The sequence below is a fragment of the Lipophrys pholis genome (assembly GCF_963383615.2).
Source record: "Lipophrys pholis genome assembly, chromosome: 14".
NCBI classification, from domain to species: domain Eukaryota; kingdom Metazoa; phylum Chordata; class Actinopteri; order Blenniiformes; family Blenniidae; genus Lipophrys; species Lipophrys pholis.
Window position 1 is genome coordinate 17,142,442 of NC_137633.1, and position 24,041 is coordinate 17,166,482.

At 42.6% G+C, this 24,041-nt stretch overlaps 1 protein-coding gene across 1 annotated transcript in view; it reads left to right on the forward strand.

Moving 5' to 3' along the window:
* Positions 1 to 1,626: 1,626 nt before the first annotated feature.
* col12a1a (collagen, type XII, alpha 1a) overlaps positions 1,627 to 24,041 on the forward strand; it is a 56,513-nt gene continuing 34,098 nt past the window's right edge. The window contains exons 1-21 of the mRNA XM_080479506.1: positions 1,627 to 1,793; positions 3,503 to 3,608; positions 7,818 to 7,934; positions 8,017 to 8,160; positions 8,406 to 8,459; positions 9,447 to 9,710; positions 9,796 to 9,960; positions 10,218 to 10,391; positions 10,496 to 10,786; positions 10,888 to 11,490; positions 12,135 to 12,416; positions 12,504 to 12,779; positions 12,869 to 13,141; positions 18,788 to 19,057; positions 20,529 to 20,795; positions 20,908 to 21,100; positions 21,191 to 21,315; positions 22,978 to 23,127; positions 23,221 to 23,340; positions 23,435 to 23,599; positions 23,688 to 23,834. Of these exons, the coding sequence (XP_080335632.1) occupies positions 3,539 to 3,608; positions 7,818 to 7,934; positions 8,017 to 8,160; positions 8,406 to 8,459; positions 9,447 to 9,710; positions 9,796 to 9,960; positions 10,218 to 10,391; positions 10,496 to 10,786; positions 10,888 to 11,490; positions 12,135 to 12,416; positions 12,504 to 12,779; positions 12,869 to 13,141; positions 18,788 to 19,057; positions 20,529 to 20,795; positions 20,908 to 21,100; positions 21,191 to 21,315; positions 22,978 to 23,127; positions 23,221 to 23,340; positions 23,435 to 23,599; positions 23,688 to 23,834 (4,150 nt within the window). The 5' untranslated portion in view covers positions 1,627 to 1,793; positions 3,503 to 3,538. The remainder of the gene's footprint in view (positions 1,794 to 3,502; positions 3,609 to 7,817; positions 7,935 to 8,016; positions 8,161 to 8,405; positions 8,460 to 9,446; positions 9,711 to 9,795; positions 9,961 to 10,217; positions 10,392 to 10,495; positions 10,787 to 10,887; positions 11,491 to 12,134; positions 12,417 to 12,503; positions 12,780 to 12,868; positions 13,142 to 18,787; positions 19,058 to 20,528; positions 20,796 to 20,907; positions 21,101 to 21,190; positions 21,316 to 22,977; positions 23,128 to 23,220; positions 23,341 to 23,434; positions 23,600 to 23,687; positions 23,835 to 24,041) is intronic.

Consider the following 24,041-nt stretch of genomic DNA (forward strand, 5'->3'; position numbering starts at 1 on the left):
ACTTTGTTAGTACTTATCAGTTGACCCAGTTCGAGTGGAGAGTTTGCATGTTTTTTTTTTCTATTTGCTGCATTGAAAACATGCATTTGAGGTTAATTAGTGGCTCTAAATGAATAAAAAAGGTTTTCATTGACGAACACACACAAAGTTAGCCTGACAATACAAATTGTTAAATATATGATCTGTGTTTTAAAGAGTGGTATTAGCCAAACGCAGATAATGACGGCTGTGGATCAATTTAAAAGGTTGTAGTTTGGACACCTCGTGCTCTAAACTTACTGTTATTGTGAATCGGAGTGTGTGAGGTGGTCTCTGTGTGTGTGTGTGTGTGTGTGTGTGTGTGTGTGTGTGTGTGTGTGTGTGTGTGTGTGTGTGTGTGTGTGTGTGTGTGTGTGTGTGTGTGTGTGCAGCCTGAATTACCCTGAGTTATGGACACACAATACACATGCAGTCATTTATTAGTTTTTCATTAGAAAAACACTATTATTGATGATGGGTATAAGCTGCTGCTGGGTGGGAACATCCTCAGGAGTACTTTTTTTTTTTAGACAGTCTATCATTTATATATTGAAGATACAAATGAGTACAGCTGTTGATTTCTGCATTCCAACACGTTTCTTTGAGCCAAAATTGACAATTTTGTTGCTCGGGCCAGCTCTCGACGTTGCTGGTTAAATTTCCTTCACTTCTTAGATTAACAGATTGTGTTAGATTACCTTTTACCTCCAAAGAAAAGCAAAGTTTGTCTAAAACGTGGTTTACTGAACTCAACTTTTATTTCTGAAGCGCTTTAAAAACAATTATTGGTGAATGACAGTGCTGTACACAAATAGACATAAAAATCTAAATACATGAGGTGCGATCAACAAAAACAATAAAATACAGTTAAAAAAAATAAATAAAAAAAACTAACATCAGGGCATCTCTTTCTTCTTTTTGTTATGTTTTTTTTCCTGATGATGTGGCGCTTTAATTTCGTGGTGTCAATTCTTTCGTGTGCGATTCTACAATCAAAAACGGTTGGAGTGTCTCAATGTCACCACTAGATGGCAGTATAAACCTGTCACCCAGTGACTGAGGGACCGGCACCAAACTTTTGCCATTAATGCCGCATATCACCATGAAAAAGAAGAAACTGGATGACAAAAGTACTCTTACTATTTCCTCTCGTATCATCTTGAGAACATTATGAGAAATAGCTGTGTTATGACACCGGGAGATTTTTGTTTTCAAAGCGGGGGGGGGGGGGGGGGGGGGGGGGGGGGGGAGAAAACTTTAAAAAAAAATTTTTTTATTTCAATTGACATCTGAGTAAATAAGTTGGATGGGCTTGCATGTTGCGCAAATAAAACACTTCCCCTCCCGGTTGTTGTCTGGCCAGATGTGACCCTGCTGTGAAGTCATACTGGCATTGGAAACTCATTAAATCGCTCACCAAAGGAATGCAGGAAGAAAAAAAAAAAAAAAAAAAAAAAAAAGTCATTTCCAACAACCGGATCGGTCTTAGCGGGGGACAATATATCAGGCAGGAGGCAGAGCTTTCGTAAGAAGCACATATGATGGTAAATTGAGAGCTGGGAACTGCCCCCCTGCCTTATTAAGTAGCCGATGGTGGAAAGATTCTTCCCACTTGGAAAGAGGCTTTCCCTGCTTGGACATCTGCTGGTGGAGCTTCCAGGAGCCAGAGAGGAGAGAGAGAAGTCCTGCCGCAGCTCCTCAAACTTCTCTCTTACTTTCCAGAAGCGGGCTGCACTCAAGCTTTTTTTTTTTTTTTTAAGGGGGACTCGGAATAGGTGAGTGAGAAATTAAAGTCTTCTTAAATTTTTGGACAAAGTGATTCATTCAAATGATTCATTTTCATTAAATAGAACATCGGGCAGTTTTACTAATTTGTTTTTTTGCGTAATTGCGCATCCAACAGTTTGACTCACATTCTAAATGGAAGGCATAAAAGAATACAACAAGGGCTCTTAAAAAGTTTACAAAACTTAGGGTTGGGGTTTAACCATATATATATGGAGTAAGATCCTATTTTAAAATTTAAAAACAATTTTTTTTAGAACATATTTGAATGAAAATGTCAAAAGACATTTCTATGTGACAATGTAGTGTCTCCACAGGAGGGAACACATAGTTGTTGTTTTTTTTGTTTTTTTGTATTATAGAATCCATTGGATCATTCTTTATTAGATACGATTTTTGTATCTGAGGGGCCAAAAGACTTCTGCCCCTGGAGCTGCAGTGTTTCTACTCGGGCACCAGGAGGGGCGCACAGCCTGCGTTAACGTCTCAACAATGTGATCTGCTCAAGCTTTGTCTTATAGAAAATCTACCACTGATTGGATTTATACTCTTAAAAACTCACGTTTTCAAAGGTATTAGGTCCACTTAAGTCAAATTTACCCACTGCTTTCAAATCCTATGGCATCTCGTGATTTTATAGCCCAGCAATATGATTTGAATAAAGTTCAAGATAGAGTTAAGCAAGCAATTTGAAGATTCCAAATTGTTAAAAAAATAAAAAGTTTTAATCAACATATTTCATTGCCTTGTATTGCTTGACTAGCACTTACATTAACAAAACAAATGCATCAGTGTAAAAACTTTAATTTTAGTTACTTTTCTCACAACATTTAATTGGATTGTCCACAGCAATCATTTCAGTTTCCTAGTGAAATATGTGAGAACATTTACTGGAGAAAAAATACAAAATTTAAAAGATCCACCATTGTATAGAAAAAGAGATAAAGCAGAAAAAATTAATGAACTCATTAAAAGGTTTGAATGTTTGAATCAAATTGTGGGTGCAGACACTTTTGACTCGAAAGATTACTTGAGTGTAATTAAAATACTTGAGAAATAAAAAACCAAAAAACAAGATACGACTAAATAAATTCCATAAATGTGAGTGATTGTCATGAGTTGCTTCCAACTCCTGTAAGGAAAGGTTTAAAGGTTTAAAGGTTTAAAAAAAAAAAAAAAAAAAAAAAATCCAAACTAATATGTATGATTATGTTTGAACCTTCAAAGTGATCAAAGCAATACCAACAAGCAGAACATTCCTAATGCATGTCTGTGAAGTCAAACCAGATAAAGATCTGCTCCGTGCTGTCCTCCCCTCATGGCTGCGTACCTGCAGCGCGTCAGGCCGCGCTCCCCCCGGTGCCTCCGGCCCTGGGTGTCAGCTCAACGCAGCAAGGTGTGGCACGCGTTGCGCAAGAGAGTCTAGATGGATCTTGCACCGCTCGTGGTAATGATGGATGGACGGTTAAATGATTAGAGTCATCAGCGTGGATCCATATTAAAAGTAACATAACTCAGAGGAGCGCTTTTGCGTGCGCTGGCGTCGTTATGTAATTTCGGTCCAAAGCGGACTGGGATTCCTCGGCGCATTGTGCTCCGCGCGCGCGTGCGGTTATAAAACACACTGATCCGGGGTTTGGATGCCCTCTCTCTCTCTCTCTCTCTCTCTCTCTATCTCGCTCTCGCTCTCCTTCCTCAGACTGATTGATGCGCTGCTGACTCTTTAGGGCCAAACATGAAGATAGGGCTGTCGCTGGCCGCGGCTGCCTTCCTGGCAGCTCTGTTCTCCTCCATAGATGCTCAAGGTAAATGAAACCACCTGGACCCGCTCCACTTACACACACTCTTCCTCTTTACCTCCTCCTTCACTCCTTTCACCTATTTTCTCCTCCAGTAATTTATGTTACAGGAATTACCGCCTTTCACTTTAAAGGGAGGGCTGGCATTTTTTTTTTTTTTTTTTTTTCCCAAAGTGGGGTTGTATGTGGTACTTATCCCTGGGGTCAGCACAGTTTGGGAGAAGTGGTCAGGCTGAGCTCTGAAATGTGTTTGATCCTTTTAAAAAGAGCTCAAATCGGAGGTTTGTCTTTGGTCCTCTGACTCTACGTTTTCCAGCCCAAAAAGGCTGAATGATTATTCCAACTGCCATGTTTGGTGGGATTATGGATAAGTACCTCACTCAGCCCCACGTCAACCCGTGTAATCTATCCCTCCAATGTCAGGAAGTCGTCACCTGTCGACGTGGGACTGCTTGCACTGATAAACTGAATAAAGTCATTCTTCTTTCCATGTGTATGCTATTTGACTATGTGATTGACTCCTCGATGACTGTCATGTTTTTTGGTTTTTGCCTCATTTGTTACATATTTTGTCAGATTATCTGTCAAGACTTATTACACGCTTTGATGTCCGTTCCAGATTCCAGGTCTCACTCACTTGTTATCCGGGGCTGCAATTTCTTTTTCCGGCTTTAAACCGATACTTTGCGAACAATTTTCTCGTTCGGATTTGGCAAACACAACAAACCAAGCATAATGAAGTTTCTTTTCTTTTTTTTTTTTTTTTACAATATCTAATTAAATGTAATAAACAACGCGGCACAAACCAAAAGTTATATTGTGGATAATGTTGCTCGTAAATATTATAGCAGGGCTTTTTTTTTTTCTGTGTTCGTTTTATGATGGCAGGAGGTTTTTTTTCCAAAGAAAAGAACGGAAAGGAAACTAAATCCCTGGTAATTAGGAATTGAAATGCTAAATCACAGTATTATGCTCCTGTGATGCATGTAGTAGGAATGCAAGGCTACATTGGTTTAAAAAAAACCCAAAAAAAACAACCAAACAAACAGTAAAGCCTTCATGAAATAATGTTGGAACAAGTAGATGAAGTGTATATAGTCGTTTGATAGTTTATCAACAAACAATACAGAAGAAAGTGTTTTGTATGTTCGAGGAGAGTGCAGACAGCTTTAAGAAATCACAATATTAATTTTGAGTCAATTTTCAAATTCCTTCATATGGACTAACATGTCAAAGGTGATTAAGAGTTTGTTAGAGTGCTGGAAGCTTTGACAGAAAAATGACTCAATGCAGTTTCGTATGCTCGCAGTTTGATCTGAAATAATGGCAAAAAATGGTGATCCCCCCACCCCCCACTCCCTTGGAAAGCTCCCTTGCGTGGCGAGGGGAGTCTTCGCTCACATATCTCCACTCGCGGAATGGAAAGATGAAATACGAGAATAGCCAATTAATCCTCAGACAGCACAAAGACAAAGAGCCTTTTTTTCTCGGGGGCTCCTTCTGCGGGCATTTGCAAAAATGCTGAGTTGCAAGACATATGGAAAGTTAATACGCAGTAATGTTTAATGTCAGCACATGTTGCGGAATTACTTTGGCGTCTGTCCTGCCTCTTTGGGAGAGTCGCTGTTATTTCCCTCCTCTCTCTCTCTCTCTCTCTCTCTCTCTCTCTCTCTCCCTCTCTCTCTCGGTCTCTCCTCCTGGCAGCAGCTCGGCTGCGGGGCTTGCTGGCTGACTGGAGGTTGAGGTAACGCAACAGTAGCCAGGCCGCGGCCCCTGGGAGCCCAGAGGTGCCCGTTATTAGAACCCGATGGGACGGGGCCTCCCCTCTAACAAAATGCAACCACAACATCCCACATCTCACCCCTGGGATTGTTTTTTTCCCCCCCAACGTTACCGCCTTTTGTTTCTTGATTACATTGTGAAAACCACACGGGCATACGGTTCAGGGAATTCTAACAAATTGAAAAGGACACGCTCGGATAACTTCGCCGTGACCAAACGTGGGAGTCGGGAGGCGCGTCATGCAACTGAAGATCATCCCAAATAAGCTTTTCTTGGTTTATTTAAATCCTTCGTTCCGTTGCTCTCATGCTCCAAACTCACCCGCCTCATCCATACCCACACACACACACACACACACACACCCGCACACACTTCTACACCCCTCTTAGTGTTGGAGATGCGTACTCGTGGAGAAATGAAGGAAAACATGGTCCATCGGGACTCCTTGAGTTGAAATGCCAGGTTGGTGATTCTCCGATCCCAGTTTTTGAGTATCTGGTGGGCTCCTGTTCGTCATCTGCCTGTACATTCAATGTGTCCCAAGCTATGGCGCTTTGTCCTCATAGTGTATTTTACAATGATATTCTTGGCCTCCTGTGGCGCTCTAATCAACGGCTGGCATGAAACTATATGGCCCAAATAGTTAATACTGCTCTAACCGGTGCCTTGTGTTTTCCAGTGCATGCTTATTCATCACACCAGTGATGAAGTCCTAGAACCAACGTTGTATTGCGCTTAACTTCATTAACGTCTTATTTGGAATGTCTTTTCTGCAATGTCTTTTACATTGAATGCTTATTTATCATGTAAGACTTTAAGTTGCATGTGATTTTTTATTTTCTTTTTGCATGATTTGGCAGCAAAACAAGTTATTCTAACCACATAGTAATTGAAGGGTACTTCAAAAAAAAACCCACATAAAATGTCACTGAAGATTGATGTAAAGCAGAGCTGTCACCTTCCGATTCATTCTAAACTCACACTAAAGATGCATGCCATTAGCTTGGTTTCTATAGTTTCTCAATAGGAGATCTATAGTCAAAAACTTTGAGTTTGAAAGTAAAGACCACACTAAGTCTATGGGACCAATGCACCTATAACATATATTTTAGCCTTCATATCTAACATGTGACTTTTTACTTGAACGTGAAGTTGCACGGCTCCGTTTTCATCGCCTGCCCTCCGTCGTTGAAAACACTGCTTTGATCACCATTTGCAACCCGCATGTAAAAACAATGTTGAAAGACTTTGCTTTGAAAAAAAAAAGCAAAGAGAAGAGATCCCAAAGGTGAAGTTACACTTTGGTACGTATCTCTTCAGATTACTGGCATGTAAATAACACATGAAACGTTAACACACTGCACCCAGCATAAGCCTTTCCCCCTCCACCTGCAGCCTGCGAGACGTAAGAAAAGAATATCATTCTAAAATATGTTTGTCATCTCTGTCTGTGTGGTCCCAACTGTACATGGAAAACTACTGTCCAGTCCATCCAAGTTGTTGAGTCAAACAACTTTCTCATGTACATGATGCATGGCGCTGTGATCAGCTCGGCGTGAAGGAGCGTGATCCTGTCACACTGTTTTCTTGTTGTGTGTTCATTTTATTGTTGATGTGACCACCTTCTCTGTCACAGTACATTTGATTGGCCACGGGCGTCTTGTCCTCTCGTGCCTTTCTTATGCATTGCGCTGTCAATGAAAAAGTACACAAGAGTCTCCAGCGACGAATTGTGTATTCTTTTTTAAAAGGTTTGCAATGGATGTGTTACTCACTCGACAGTCTTAACCAAATAAACGACAAACCACCTTCCCTGTCTGTGAAATATGTTTATATACAATGTATATAAAACATATGGTGTTCACTTTTGTGGAGATTTACACCAACAAGTACATGACCAGCTTGATTCCATTGTATAATCAGTAACTTGAGAATGAATCGTTATTGTTTTTTTTGTTGTTTTTTTTGTATACTGAGCTCAGCTCCGTTGTGAAAGCATTTCAGTATGCGGTCGGGGGGCATGCGTTGTTAATGACTGCACTTAGCATGTGTTGGATGGTTCACTCAGTGTTTGCGTGGAGTTGTGCACATGATATTTGTATGCCAGTGTTTGAGTTGCCGGCCCATCCAGGCTGGGCAACTCAAACAAGTGCCATTTTGTTTCAACCCTGTCCAAAAATGGCTTCTCACACTTTTTTTTCCAATGTTGTTTTGTGTTCCTCACCTGTCACCCTCACCAATGGACGTCACTGCTGTGTGTCTTTGCCCCCAACAACAAACGAGTCCGCTTCAGTCTTGAAGTGTTTGTCGTTGGGAATTCATGTGAATGCTTGATTGGAAATGCCTTTTACTTTGATCAGAAATAACATCAGAATTGTACATGTTTTGCCTTTATGGATTGCGATGTAATGCTGTTTTGTCTCTTGTTTGCAGTGGAACCACCTTCAGATTTGAAATTTAAAATTCTTAATGAGAACTCGGTGGAAATGTCATGGCGGAGACCCTCATCAAATATAGAGGGCTTCAGAATATATGTAACTTCAGATGCAGGTTGGTAGAGACTTCTGTTCTGAAACCACTGGCTCTTTATGTGTAAGTTGGACTGCATTAATGCCCCATATTCTCTTTTTAGATGAACCGACTAGAGACTTTACCCTTGATGCCTATACCACAACGACCTCAATCACTGATCTGACGCCTGACCTGGACTATTCAGTGTCTATAAACTCCTTTTATGGGACAGATGAGAGCATCCCAATCTTTGGACAACTGACCAGTAAGTACATGCTATTGGTTGTAGGAAATCTCATTTGTCCTCTGGGACATCAGATATACAGTAGTCCTTCAACAATACCAAAACACTTTCTCATTCTTAGACAGAATAAAATTGATCACGTAATTGACCCTCAATGTTTGACGTAATGTTGAGCGCTAATGTGTTGATACGTGTTGATGTTCCTGCTTTTTTTTTTTTTTTTCATTGAGCACAAAGTGAATCCGGGTGTGTTTCCTGTGTTTCAGTCCAGTCCAGTAACACCAGTGAACGAGTCAGGAGGCCACAGTCAGATGCAATCAGTGAGTATGTTTACCAGAATGTCAACTACGATTTGAACTAGGCCTCCCCCAACGCCCCCCCACCCCACTGCCAAGTGGCTTTCCAAATTGGGGCTTGATGCTAGGAAACAAAGGCTACGCTATGTTTCATGGAGGTTCTCAACAAATGACGTGTTCATTGTGCCACCTAGAATCAAGTACTGAGCTCTTAATCGATTTGCCAAACTATCCTTGACTCATGTCAAATCTGTGAGGACTGTTTTTCCATCACCTTGCGACTAAAAACTGTGAGCACAATTCCAAAACAAGCCTCGATTCAAAAAGCTTGACTAAACTCCGGCATTAAAACCATCGTTCTTCAACATTAACTTTGAGCCTTTTGACTTAGCCAATGTCCCTTTGGGAGTGTGGCTTCGGAGATATAAAGAATCAAATTTAGAGTCAATGAGACCAGCGGGATCGAGGATTAAAGTCCATCCACATAAGCCTGGTCAATTATTCCGATAGAGTCATCTTGAACGTTCCAGAAAATTTCACCTCTGATTTAAAACTCTGTGGAATTCAGAGTATAAAAGTGAACTTTGCTGGTGGAACCTTTGTTGAATGTTTAGTCTATAAAGTCACTTTTCTTTTTCTTGCCTCCGTCTGCGGGAATCACTATACCAGCCCACTGTTTGGCACAGTCTGATATTTCCTTTGATGTCAGAATGCAAATCTCTCTGCAATCCAACTAACTGTCAAGGACCTGATCTTATTTAGACAGACAGGAGAAATGGACTAATAAAAGATATTTTCCCAAGACCAAAGTTTCACTGCCATACCTTCTTTGGACTGAAAAACTTTTTAATTTAAGACATTATAAAGCTGTGGATTTCCGCATTTCGTGTTTTTACACCTATCATTAACCGCCAGTAAAACCCAAGCTGTTGCTACTCTGGATCGATCAAAATATGTCACGTAGTTTATGATTTTGAACAACTATCGTGTCTCTCCGCCATCTTTTTGCAGAGTGTTCGGTCAGCGCGATTGCCGATTTGGTCTTTCTGGTGGACGGCTCATGGAGCGTGGGCAGAGAAAACTTTAAACATATCCGTAGTTTTATTAGTGCCCTGGCTGGGGCCTTTGACATTGGCGAGGACAAGACCAGAGTGGGCGTGGTTCAGTACAGCACTGACACCCGCACAGAGTTCCCCCTTAGCCGTTACACCAGAAGAGGAGACCTGCTCCAAGCCATCAACTCATTGCCGTATAAAGGAGGGAATACAATGACAGGTAATGTGCTCATTAATTTGATAGTTTTGATGAATTTAACAATAAGGCCAGAATGTTTTTTTAAAGCTTGTGCACTCTCCTTTAGGTGACGCCATTGATTACCTGATACAAAACATCTTTACTGAGACGGCTGGATCCAGGAAAGCTTTTCCAAAGGTAGCCATGATCATCACCGATGGAAAGTCCCAGGACCCAGTGGAGGAGCATGCTAGAAGACTTAGGAACATTGGAGTGGAAATATTTGTTCTAGGTATGGTTTATTATTCAGTGTTCTGTTGAATTTTCATTCTCCCATGTGGAACTTTGCCTATTCTTGGAAACCAATTGGTTTTCATTTGATTGCTTGATGCAAGATCCACATTTGGCTCAGAAAAAGTGAAATACTGTTTGTTTTTTTTTTCCCCTAACATAAGCAATACTCTTAAACTGTCAACAGTCTGTCACAGCTGTGCAGCAGACAGCAAGAACATGTGAGTAATTGGTTTGGTTTGAAATCTCCTCTCTCAGGTATCAAAGGAGCAGATGTAGATGAGCTGAGAGAAATTGCTTCCACGCCTCACAACAAGCATGTGTACAATGTGCCCAACTTTGACCAGATCCAAGAAGTACAGAAAAAGATTATCAATGAAGTGTGCTCCGGTGTTGATGACCAGCTAAGCTCACTTGTCAGCGGTGAAGAATGTGAGTTGAATGATGCCTATTAAATGTGCATGTTGTACTCAAACTAGATGCCAAAGAGATTCGTTCTCCAAATAAAACATTTTCTTGTGCTTTTCATTCCTCAGTGGTGGAGCCAGCCTCTAACCTGCAGGTTACAGAGATGGCCTCAAAGTCAATGAGAGTGACATGGGACCCGTCACTTGGGGAAATCACAGGCTACAAGCTGACCCTCATTCCCATGCTACCTGGAATGAAACGTCAAGAGTTGTACATTGGACCCTCGCAAACGTCTATCAACGTCCGTGACCTTTCCCCTGAGACTGAGTATGAGATCACCTTGTATGCCCTCAAAGGTTTGACCCCCAGTGAACCAATCATGGCAATGGAGAAGACCCAGCCAGTCAAGGTGTCAACTGGTAAAGTGATCTTTTTTGTGCAAACGTCTACATTCGTGTTTGACAGACTCAGTTTCCCTGTTTCGTTACAATTTTTCCTTTTGTGTCTCGTCTTTCAACAGAGTGCTCTCTGGGTGTGGATGTGCAGGCTGATGTGGTCCTCCTGGTTGATGGCTCATACAGTATTGGATTACAAAACTTTGCAAAAGTTCGCGCCTTCTTGGAGGTTCTGGTCAATTCATTTGACATTGGACACGGCAAGGTCCAGCTCAGTTTGGTTCAGTACAGTCGTGACCCTCACACTGAGTTTGCTCTCAACACCCACCATGACATTAGTGCTGTTGTCAAGGCCGTGCGCACCTTCCCTTACCGTGGCGGTTCTACTAACACCGGCAAGGCCATGACTTATGTCCGAGAGAAGATCTTCATCCAAAACAGGGGCGCGAGGCAGAACGTCCCGCGTGTCATGGTCCTGATCACTGATGGAAAGTCATCAGACTCTTTCAAGGATGCAGCCACCAAACTGAGGAGTACTGATGTGGAGATCTTTGCGGTTGGTGTGAAGGATGCAGTCAGGACGGAGCTGGAGGCCATTGCTAATGAGCCATCAGACACCCACGTCTACGAGGTGGAGGACTTTGACGCATTCCAGAGGATCTCCAAGGAGCTGACCCAGTCCATCTGTCTGAGGATTGAACAGGAGCTGCTGAACATCAAAAAGAGAAGTAAGTGTGACGACAGAGCGGCAGATCTGATTTTATCAACTGTGACCTGGAGTGCATCCACAGATGATTACCTTAACTTGTTGGTATGGCCAATGGTTTTTGGATTTTCTTTTGAGTGATAACCACTGGTTTTCCCAGATTATTAGTAGCATAGTGGTTCAGTGCCAATGCAGTCAAAAAAGTGCAGAATGACACTTAAATCGACAGTACTCATAGTAAATTACTGTCAGGCTTGCCACAGGCAAAAATTAATGACTCATTACTCATTGCCTGGCAATTAACAATGGAAATACTACTTGCAATGGTTTTTTTCTTCAATGTTTTACTGATATCACCGATTACAGCTACAGAAACAGCAGTGGTATCTTAAAATGGACACAGTTGGATTTGAATCTCAACCTCACACTTAGAGAAATAAAAGAGCTGTGCCTGTTTCACACATTGGTGAAATGGTCTTGTGTCACAATCTATGCTTGCAGACACTGAAGTTTGTATGGGAAAGCAAAAACCAATTAGGCAGTGTAACATTCCAAGATCAAGACGAGAAACAAAGTTCAGCTTGCCCCATGAATTTAACAGCTTGATTCAACACTTTAGATGCAATCCAAGACAGACATTTTCAAAAAGTGATCTTTGCTTTTCAGGTTTGCTTCCACCCAGAGACTTGGGTTTCTCAGAGATTACCTCTCGAAGCTTCCGTACCACCTGGACAGCCGCCACCGCCGCCGATGTCCTGTCTTATCTTGTGCGTTTCCGCAAGGCTGAAGATGTCACCGGAGACTACGTCTCCATGGCAGTTCCCCATGACACCACCACAGCTGTTCTGCCCAACCTTTTTCCCGTCACGGCATATGAAGTCAATGTATTTGCACAGTATGAAAAGGGAGACAGTTTCCCTTTGACTGGTGAAGAAACCACTCTTGAAGGTGAGTTATCTGTTTGGATTTGGCACACTGCGGCAAAAATATTTCAATATAAAATCTTTAAAGATCTTCTCTTTTTTCCCTTTTCAGAGCAAGGACCTGTACGGAATCTACGAGTCACAGACGAGACGACCAGCAGTTTTAGGGTGTCATGGCAAGCCGCTCCAGGTTCAGTGATCAGGTACCGCCTGACCTATGTCCCAGTGAGTGGCACAGGAGAAGTACTGGAGACCCAGACCACTGGACCAGAAACCACCATCGTTCTCCAGGAGCTCTTCCCCATCACCACCTATCGCGTGTCTGTGTCTCCTGAGTATGCCTCTGGTGTAGGAAATGAGATGCAGGTGGATGGTACCACCAAAGAAGGTGAGCACAAGAAGCTACAACTCAAAGGTATTGTGAAACCTACATTCCTCTGCAATTCAGTTTTCTCATTCATTTCTCTTCACTTTTAGTTCGTGGCTCTCCTCGCAACCTTCGTGTCTTTGACGAGACCATATCCACAATGAAACTGGCCTGGGAGGCCGCTCCAGGAAATGTTCTTCAGTACCGCATTGCCTTCAAACCTGCTGAAGGAGGCGAGAGGAAAGAGATTTCTGTTAAAGGAGATACTACCCAGGCTCTGCTGAAGAACCTCCAGCCTGCCACTGAATATGAGCTGTTTGTTAGTGCTCGTTATTCCTCCGGTCTGGGCGAACCTCTTCTGGGCACAGGAACCACATTGGAAGGTAAGAGGAGAATGTCACATTGCTAATGTATTATTTGAAGCCAATGGGCACGATAGGATTAGTTCTTTAGCCAGTGTGTGACAGACTGTGAAGCATGATTCGTGGTTGTGTGCTCAACAAGGCAGAACTGCTGAGTCGATAAATGCATTGTTGTGTTCTGCTTCTTTTCAAGAAACCTCAGAGAGTATAACCCTGACAATCAGGGATTGGTATTTAGCATTTCAGGCCTTTCAGGGTCCGGAATGTCGTGAAACTGTAGTTCTAGATAATTTCCATCCTGTCTGAGGACTCTTGACGTCCCTACAATAATGTAGCATCTGGTATTTCTCACAAGGGAATATATCAAAATTATATAAGTTGCTTTAACTTTGTAGGGTTGGGTGGGTATATGAGCTGTGGTCGTTAAGGAACAAAGGGGCATGTGGCACTTGATGTAATTGTTTTGGCACTTACAACAGGTAGGGGTGGCTTTGCCGCCCATGACGGCAGTGAGATGGAAATGGATGAGGAATGCTTGTAAAGCTAGAAAACCTATGGAATGACTTGGAACAGGCTGCGAGAGCCATATGCCTGCTAATGCCTTTACATCTCAGCCTGCCTGGAACATACGAGTTACTGTTTTACAGGGCTTTACAAGACAGATTGGGGACATTTTGTGACGATAAACAGATGATTTATCAACTTTTGTGTGAATTATTGCTGCTGCCTCCTGACTCCTTTGACAGAAGTTATCTATTGACAGCTGTGGGCAATAGCATACAAGACACAAGCGATGGGCCTGCTGTTGATTTGAGATAGGCTGTTATGGTATCACATTGCAGGAAAGGTACCTCGTGTCTCTGGATGTATGTCCATTCCATTTCAAACCAGTTTATGGGATAAGAAAACTAACGTGAGGGGCTACGTTGACTTTACTTTGGTAACCTTTTTGATATCAGTCTCTGAATTTCACTTTGACAATAAAATCCTCTGCTTGGTTTAGAGATGATGAAATGCTTGCGGTTAGAAAAAGTGAGCTCTTGTTTTGGCTATATTGTCACTGAGGTTTGGAAAGACATTAAACAATCTCCAATGGGTTTCATTATTCAGATTTTGTTGTGGTCGCTTAAAGATCTGAGAGTAAGAAACAGTTGGGCTCTGTTTTTTTTTTTTTTTCTTTCCACGTTGTGCCGAGAAGAAAAAAGCCATAGTGGCTGTTTTTAATCAAGTCCAGGTTGTGCTCAACCTGAAGCTCAAAGACACACCAATGCTTTTATTGTCTTTGTAATAAACAGTGTGGGCCTTTTTGGCTTTGAGGTCCCCTGCACTGTGTGTATGTTTAATAGAGGCGATTACAATTCATCACACGATCCTGCATCTGATTGAATAGAGCACATTACCTATCTTCAGTTTACTGTGAAGACATTTGATTGTCTGTTTACGTTCTGGTGAGTGCAACAATGAGAAACTTGGTTTCTTCTACTTTTTCCACCGTTCCCACATTGACCAGATGGCTTGATTTTGATTACAGAGTCAGTTTCCACAGGTCAAAGCTGTGCTGTCATCAGCCATACACCCCCACAGGAAAAAAAAAATTCAAAATCCATGACAAAGCACTTTGTTTTTTTGTAAAGTCTATCAAGCTGACGTGACGTGAGCATGCCCCAACACTGATCTCATTGTTTTGAGTGCCACTCTTTTTCAGTGACCCACTCTGTGGAGCACATGTAGGCGAGAACTGGAAGAGAAGGCCTGCACAAAGGCTTTCGTTGTCCCCCCCCGGGGACTGGAGCCAATGCAAAAGGCTTGAGTAGGACAGATTTATAACATCCTGACATGACTCGGTAGGAGCTCACAAACAGTGTGATGGGAATGCTTAGGTGGACGTCCCAAACGTGGATAATATACACAAACAACTGCAAATTATTTACTTAAACGGAGGGAGTTTTATTTAGCATGTGGAAGATGTTACCTCAGAGTACCTTGGAACTCGGGCGAGCTGTCTGGCTGTCTGGTCTCAGGGTGAAGCTGTCTGTTCACCTTCCTCCAGGGTGGGGCAAAGGACAGGCACAGGCAAAGAAAGCAAGACGAGGAAAAAAAGGCTCCTAACAATGAGAACCACAATGCCTCTGGGTGGCTTTGTGGATGAAAAGCTGAGCCCATAACAAAGAGGTCATACGTTCAAAAACCCCTGAGCACCACTTTGACTCATTTCTTAACTATTTGCACGGCACCTCAAATGTTTACACATGTGGCATAGGGATTTAGTGTCTCTTCGCTACCTTTAACTCACAGAACAGCATGACACCAGGTGAAACTTCAGCATCTTGGTTTGATTTCCCATGAAACTTATGCCCTCAGCTACTTTCAGGCAGTGCCAGACATATTCACTGGGATTGTTTTGTTCTTAACCGCTCTAAAGGTCCTTTGAGGTAAAAAGTCAAGGGCTGACAAGCATGGCTGATAGTCACTGAAGACTTTATCATGTGGCTCATGTTTTTTTTTTTTTTTTGAGTCTTGGTGAATGAAGAGCATGAAAGGAATGGAAGTTTGAACTCGGGTGGAAGACCTAAGTTGGCACACTGAAAAAAAAAATAGTTGGACCTACTTAACTAAATTGCTTCAATTAGTAATATCTACATTAATCAAGTTCTTCACACTTAATCTAATTAATTAATTCGATTAAGTTCGAAGTATTTGATTCATTTAGATGTTACCAACTGAAGCAATTCAGTTAAGTTGGTCTAACTATTTTCTTTCTTTGTTTTTGTGCATTTTGAAGAAGAAATAGATTTTCTGGAGTTATTTTCAAGGATTTTACAGTGCAAGCTAGATTAAATCAATGCTGTTTGAATTATTATCCAAAAAAGGTATCCCAAGGCGAAGATATCCAATGCTCTCTGTCAAGCCATGGTAAATAATTAGTGTGCTAGACGAGTGATTATCATGTGCATTTTCCCTGCCTGCTGGCGTGATCGTTTTTCTCAAGCGCAGTCTTTTATACTGTCAAGCTTTTGACGTGTTTGGCTGCAGATGCGAAGGGGATGTCAGCACATGCCCTTTGGGCGATATCTTCTAATCTTTGGTTGTGTCATGTTTGGTTTTCCACTTACATGGGTGAGGCATTAATGTGAATTAGTGAACTCCTTCAGTTGTAGATCCTAATTTGAGAGTCTTTCACCTTGATGGAGTAGGATAGGGTAGTCATGGCTGATTGATGTGACTCTGGGAATTGTGGAAGTAAACATCGGTGCAAGATATATAGCATAATATATGTACAAGGAAAATTAAAAACAAACAACCACGTTGAATCATATTTGCTCAAGCTGTTTGCTGGGTCTGTGGACCATGTGTTTCGTGTATGCGCAGGCTCGGCTTCTTTGAGAGGCCCCATCTCTTTTAGCTTGTCTGTAAGTACTGATGAAAAGTGAGCCACTGTCTGCAGAAGTCATTATCTCGTGATCCTTCTGCCCTTGGTTCACACACACAGCCGGAAAAGTCAGTCGAGTTCATCCGCTGCTCTTTTTTGGCAGGGATAAACTCTTTTGATGAAATGATCGTGGTATTTATTGGTGGCCCGCGCCGTTTTTCATGGTCCTCCAAAATCTGGAACTTTTCATTAGTCGGCGGCGGTCAGGGTCGTTTACCTTGATAAGCAGCTCCCTGCTTTCAACATGCGGACCGCTCTGTTGGCCAGGCACGGTGGCTGCTGTTATGTTTCTGCTCAGATGAGTTCCCAGTAGAGACCCAATGGACGGATGCAAGACTGATGAGGGATTTGTACCGTGACAGACACACAGTTGCTTCCATGAATCCATTTAATTTGTGGTAAATTTGCTTCTATTTTGTTCATTGTGATTACAGTTTCAATTAAACCTCATTTGGTAGGATTTGATGAATGAGGTTTGCGTGAGACCACCCAGCTCCACGGCTCATTGTGCCTGTGATTATATTGTCATTAGCTGCTGGCGTGTGCGTGCTTAAAGAGCTCGCATGAGCATCGGGATCCAAGAGGTTGTGTTGAAGGCTCTGCCCGTCCTCATGTGGTAAATCCAACTCCTCTTCACAGCAGCCAGGCTGGAGAGTCCATTTAAACATGGGTATCCACCTCAGCCAAGCATATGTTAGCCGCTCATCAGGAAGCATTGCCACAAACCCCCCCCCCGCCCTGTGTCTCCTTTCATGATGATCTCCCAGGAAAAGTGAGCGGGGCGGGGAGGGAGCGTAACATCTGCAATTCTAGCAAACACGCTTCGGTGGCTCGAGTTTCCTCTGTTAAAATGGAAAATTAAAGTGCTGCTGGGAGAGGTGCTGAGGATATGTGATTTGTGATTAGTTTTGCAGGATTTTTTCCAGTGGTCTTGTAGTATGGAAGGGAGAAAATCAGGTTGCTCAAACAGTTCCTGAGGGGTTAAAGCGGAGACAGATGAGTGATTGTTGATGCTTTATCATCGGGGTTGTTCGCTTTGACCATTCGTCGTCTCGCTCGCTTCCTCAAGCCCCCATTTATCTGCCTTAGAAATCAACACCATGTGGAGTGCGGCATCACTGTGCTGGAATTCTATCAAGCAATATTCTACTTTTGTACTTAGACCACCATTTTAGTTGGGATTTCATGCACTAAATCAAGGGTCTGCAGCCACATGTGGCTCTTTCGTCCCTCTGTAGTGGCTCCGTGAAGCTTTGACAAAATATTCTATAACTATACATATTTTATTTCTAAAAGGACTCCTATCTCCTGGTGAAAATGGTTAAAAACAAGTTAAAAGATCTAACTAGTAAGACCATGAAAAATGTGAAAAGGAGAAACAGCCTACAATTGTTGTCTATGGCTAAAAAGATGAAACAACTGAAACCACTAAAAAAAGCAAAATAGGGAAATAACAGCTAACAGCAGAATCAACTAAATGTAATTATAAAAAGAAAGGTAATTGACAATGTGAATTGTAATTGGAAAACTAACCCTAACATAACAGATACAGTTTTTGTATATACAGAAAAACTATATATATGACTGTATGAGCGGTTAGTTTCATTTTAAAGGTTAAACATGTTTTGTGGCTGCAGACAAATTTTATCTGGCGGAAAGTTTTGTCATAAAATTGCAGATTCCTGCACTAAATGCAGGGGGAAAAAAAATTCTGAATGGTTTTGGTAAACCAAGATACATGTGCTATGACACTTGCTTTTTGCATTCGTTTTAAAGTGTGAAATGCCAAAATATTTTATGGCAACACCTGTTGTGTAACGGTCACAGCAGTCACAGACAATATATAGGAATAAACCAGATATTTCTAATTGAATGGTCAAACTAGCACAAGAAAAGGTGATGGTTGTTATTGGCTCTAGATACAAACAGCTGTTAAGAATAATATCTTGGAAAAACATTGGGGGAGGGTGCCTGTCCTTCCACACTTTGAAAACTCTGGTTCCCAGGGGGTTCTGAGGCTTCGCCTGCTGGTTGTCAAAATTAGATTTGAACATTTGAAAGAAAACCATAATAACACATGTTTTTGATTTTAATCTCGTATGTTACCGACTGTGAGTTTGTCTGCCAGGGTTTGGCTTTACTGGCCTTTTTGACTACAGTGTGGATGGGGTGTTAAGATGTTGGGAACTCCTGCACTCTTTCCATATGTAACAAGTCTTTTCTCTTTCCCCGCACAGAACTCGGTTCACCCAGAGACTTGGTGACTAAAGATGTCACTGACACCAGTTTTGGAGTGTCCTGGGCCGCCGCCCCGGGTAACGTCCGCCAGTACCGGATCAGGTGGAAGTCTCTGTACAGTGACGAGACTGGTGAGAAGTCCATACCGGGAGACACTACCGCCACGGTTCTGGATGGTCTCACCCCGGAGACACGCTATCAGGTGTCTGTGTTTGCCGGCTACGGTCACGGAGAAGGCCAGCCATTGGTTGGAGAGGAAACCACCGACAGTGAGTTACTTTGACTGCTTTAATTCGTCATTCATCCACCTATTCTTTTTCCCCCCGTTGCTTCCTTTTCTTTCTTCGTTCCATGGTTTATGTTGTGATTGGAGTTTCTGGAGTCTCATCTTTAGGGTTACTTCGAAAGTGTCAAGCTAAGTATGTGTGATGGAACTTTACGACTATAAAAGCGTAAAAGCTCCATTACCACAGAGGGACAGCTTTCCTCCCTCTTGTTTAATAGTTAGGGATTTTGTTAAAACCCAGAAACGCAGGTCCAGACGTTCGTCTCGTAAACACATTTTCAGCCCTAAACTTTTACGAGTCTGTCAAGCCACAAATGTAATTTAAGAAATCATCACTAACCAATCTTCTGCTTTTGGGTTTCTTGTGAAAAATGGAAACAATCAGCATCACCTACTGTTCAGTTCATTCTGAAGAGCTTGGAGATAACGTCACGGCTGCTGCCGTGTGCTTGACCCATAAAAACAAAAATTGAGCGCTCCACATGCACATCTTAAAGACCGTGCATGTGTGTCACACGTATGCACAGAGGTGATCTCATGCCCATGTGCACCTGCACTTAGTTTTCATGGGAGATGAAGGACAGAGAGACACTGGCCTCTCCCCTACTTAGACTACACTCCTGCTTGGAAGAGAAAAGCACATTGAATGGAAACTTGCACCAGTTGGGAGGGATCCTGTCCACCAGTCAGTAAAATGGAAAAATATTTCCACAAGTCATTCATGTTTATTGATTCTGGCAAGTACAAAAGGTGGCACACACACCGAATGCCACCATAAGGCCGCTTTGTAGACATAGATGTTCACTTTGCTCATTCCTTCCTTCGCTTTGACCCACTATCTGTTGCTCTTCTCTTTCCTTCTGCACAAATCTCAAGTCTCTTTGGGCCGAGCCACACACTGCAAACTTGGATGCGTTGCCATTTTCCATGAATAAAAAACAAAAGTACTTCTAAAGTAGGGCATTCTGAATATTTTCCCCCAGCTTGTTTTGAAGCCTGACAATTCACACTTGGCCTTCCTGTTCCGAAAGTAAGAAAAACACCACACATACTCACACCATGGAAAAATTTAAAACTACGGGGTTTTTCTCTGAGCCTCATTCTTAAAACAACCAACTAAACATGATCAATCATGTACGTTGGTGCCTGTTTAATGTATACTGCTGGGGAGCCGAAACATTTAGGTGGGTCTGTATTCACACGCATATGGAAACTTCGCAGATATCCAGATGAAAGACTGCGAGGTAGTCAAGCGTGTTACTGTTTAGTTTACTTACCAGAAGGAAAGCCATGCTGCTTATATTTCCAAAGATATATTGGAAACATGGGTGGTTAAGTGCACATTTAGCACATATTTCATCCTAACTTGGCATAAAGAGTACGTTCTCTGTCAGACTATTCATTCATCATCTTTTCTCTGTTAACCTTCGCTGCTGTCTCCCCCTTCGTTGCAGTTTCGGCCGCTGGCAGAACGATTGCTGTCTCAGAGGAGACGGAGAAGAGCATGAAGGTAACATGGAAGCCAGCTCCTGGAAATGTACTCAACTACCGTGTCACTTACAAGCCCAAGGCGGGAGGCCGCCAGCTCGCAGCCAAAGTACCCGGCGGCAATACCACCACAGTGCTGAGACGGCTTACTCCCCTCACGACCTACGAGATCACCGTCCTGCCCGTCTACCGTACCGGAGAGGGCAAAGCAAGGCAGGGCGAAGGAACAACACGTACGTTGGCTAAACCAGACCTGGGCAGCAATAGGCTCATAGCTCTACTATTAGTACTTCCTTTTTTATGCAACGTGCAGAAACCTTTGAATCACAAATCGTTTCTCGGCAGTGTCACCTTACAAGGGTCCAAGAAACCTCCAAACATCAGAGCCGTCCAGGACCAGTTTCCGTGTCACGTGGGACCCTGCTCCCGGTGACGTCAAGGGCTACAAAGTGACTTTCCACCCCGTTGGGGAGGACATCGACCTGGGACAACTTGTGGTTGGTCCTTATGACAACACTGTGGTGCTGGAGGAGCTCAGGTGTGTCTCAAAGTTATTTTCTTTATAAGTCCAGAAGTCATCTGTTGACCCTTCAACATATTAAGATTGTTTTCCTTCCCTTGTCTACAGAGCTGCTACCAAATACATGGTGAATGTGTTTGGTGTATTTGATGGGGGAGAGAGTATGCCACTGGCTGGAGAGGAGTACACCACTTACTCTGATGCACCTGATCCAACATTTTCTCTTGGGCCAAGTAAAGTTTCCTAATATTCTACCCAAATACAAGGTTTCAAATGCTTGGAATTCAATGTTGGATGGTAAAACTTGCTGGAATGGTCTTTACTATACTGTAGATTTGTCTGTCATCACCTAAAAGGCAGCATCTCCACTATGTTTTGTCTTTCTGAGGCAATAGTCAAACAGTGAAGACTGGGTTACCTAGTAAATCTTTGCGAAGGAAAATACTCGCTAACTCCACGCCTTGTAAAAGTTGAAGAGTTCTTCGAAATGCCTTTCCTGAGGGCTAGTTGTGTCACGCAATAATGGAGGTAATGGCAGTACCACCTGTCTGCCTTCTTCTTGCTTTCGTCACAGTGACTTTGGGCTTCAGCTTTTTTATTTCCAGCACATAGAATGTTTTTTGAACTTTTAAAACCTTTTTACTGCCTGAGTACATCAGATACTAGCTGGATAAGTGTGAGAGGAGGTGAAATGTTTTTGTTTGCAGTGGAGGTTGATTTGACCACGTAGCTGAAAGGTGATATTTTGCTGCTCTACAAGATGAAATTGATGAGGCGTAAGAATCACTACTTGTCCTTTTACAGGTTAGTTCTTGATCTGCCTCTGGACCTAAACGGGTGTGGCGTATGTTTGAGGGAACATTCTTTTTCAATCTCTCCCTCTAATTTAGCGATAACTATTTTACATAACATTAGAAGGTCAGTTGTACTGAAGCGTACCTCTCTTAACATTGTAACGGCTCATTAAGTCTCACAACTTTTTATTTGTAGCAAGTGTTGAGCGTCAAATGAAAGACAAGTGGTTACGTGGAAAAGTAATGTGTGCGCTACTTGTTTTAAAAGCTTATGCAAAGTAGTGTTGCCGTGACATGCCAACTGATCTTTCAGCGCGGTCTCATGACTGGTTCAGCTCGCGGTAGTTTGAAGACAAATGGTGGCATATGTACATCATATATATATCCTCACTCTGCTTGTAACAGACAAACCAACTTGAGACATGCTAATTTGTTTTTGTGCTCCAACAGATTTTGTGTTTTGTTAGCAAACTATCCTGTGAATCAAACATAACCTGTTTTCAGTTGCAGGCGGCAGCATTTAGTGCACCATCTGCATGTTGCGGCTGCACACCCGCAGCGTTCATTTAGGTACCGAGGATCGGATGCCTTCCTTGTCATCGCGCACGTGTTTGGAAAACAGGATATGAATATTACCCTGCCGCTCTGGAGGGCTCAGTAATCTCTCCGGTGGAGGCCTTTGATATGTCATGTGCTATTAAAATCACGTTCTCCTGATCTACCCCTGGGACTGACTGGATGCAAAAAGCACAGCTGAAAGAAATTACTGCCTCGACCTGCTACCAAGACGTGAAGATGATAATTATAACACCTGGATGATAAAATCTACTTAATAACAAAAAACAAAAAAATCTGGGAAAAAGCAAAATGACAATTAGAGACAAAATGTTCAGTTTTTTTCCCTTTTGTTTGTTGACTGGATTGTTTTAAAATGAAATTGTATAACATGAACTTCTCTTTCCTTCTTTCTTCACCTGCCACATTTCCTTATTCACTTGTCACACCATTATTTCTCAACACACACTCTTTGTTTGTCGGTATATTAGTTTACTATCATATAATCTTAGTTCCCATGTGACACACTAACCTCTGTCCTGCCAGATGTGATGTGTAAGACCAACGCACAGGCCGACATCATGCTGCTGGTCGATGGCTCCTGGAGTATCGGACGTCTTAACTTCAAGACCATCCGTGCTTTCATTGGCCGTATGGTGGGAGTCTTCGACATTGGGCCTGAACGCGTTCAAATCGGTGCGTCTATTTTGTATAGGCAAGAATAAATGAAGCTAACCGATTCACATAAATAAAACAAACACTGACTCAGGCTTTTTGGGCGATTTTCAGGTCTTGCTCAGTACAGTGGAGACCCAAAGACTGAATGGTATTTGAATGCTCATGCAACACGGGACTCTCTGTTGGATGCTGTCGCCAACCTGCCTTACAAAGGAGGAAACACCTTGACGGGTTCGTCAGCTTACATTTTCCTCAATGCATTCATCCCTTTGCGAGCGATGTAGCACTCTCTGACAATGAATGTTCTGTGACGTCTTCGATGTAGGTTTGGCTTTGAACTACCTCCTCCAGAACAACTTCAAAGAGAACGTTGGGATGCGACCCAAGGCTCGAAAGATCGGCGTTTTGATCACGGATGGAAAATCCCAGGACGACGTTATTGTCAACTCCCAGAACCTGCGTGACCAGGGCATCGAGCTCTACGCCATCGGTAATCACAGATCAGTTTTACCGCTTTGCAGTGGCTCACCGGGTGAGATTGTCATGTTTAAAACTGCTGTTCGCCGTCAAACTCGTAGGTGTGAAGAATGCCGATGAGAACGAGTTGAGGTCCATCGCCACTGACCCGGATGACATTCACATGTACAACGTGGCTGATTTCTCCTTCCTGTTGGACATCGTGGACAGAGTCACTGACAACCTGTGTAACAGTGTCAAGGGTCCAGGTATGGATGAATTAGCTCACATCGGGCACCTCTTTAACTGAAGCAGAAAGAGCTCCAAGCCAAGAAGTCCTTCACTTTACAAGAACTAATAACAAGTCTATACTGGATTTCAAGCCTACTTTTTTTTCACTTGAAGATATTTGAAAAGCTGTGCTGTAGTGTACAATACTGCGCACGCACATGCAACACTAGATGCAGAGAACCAGC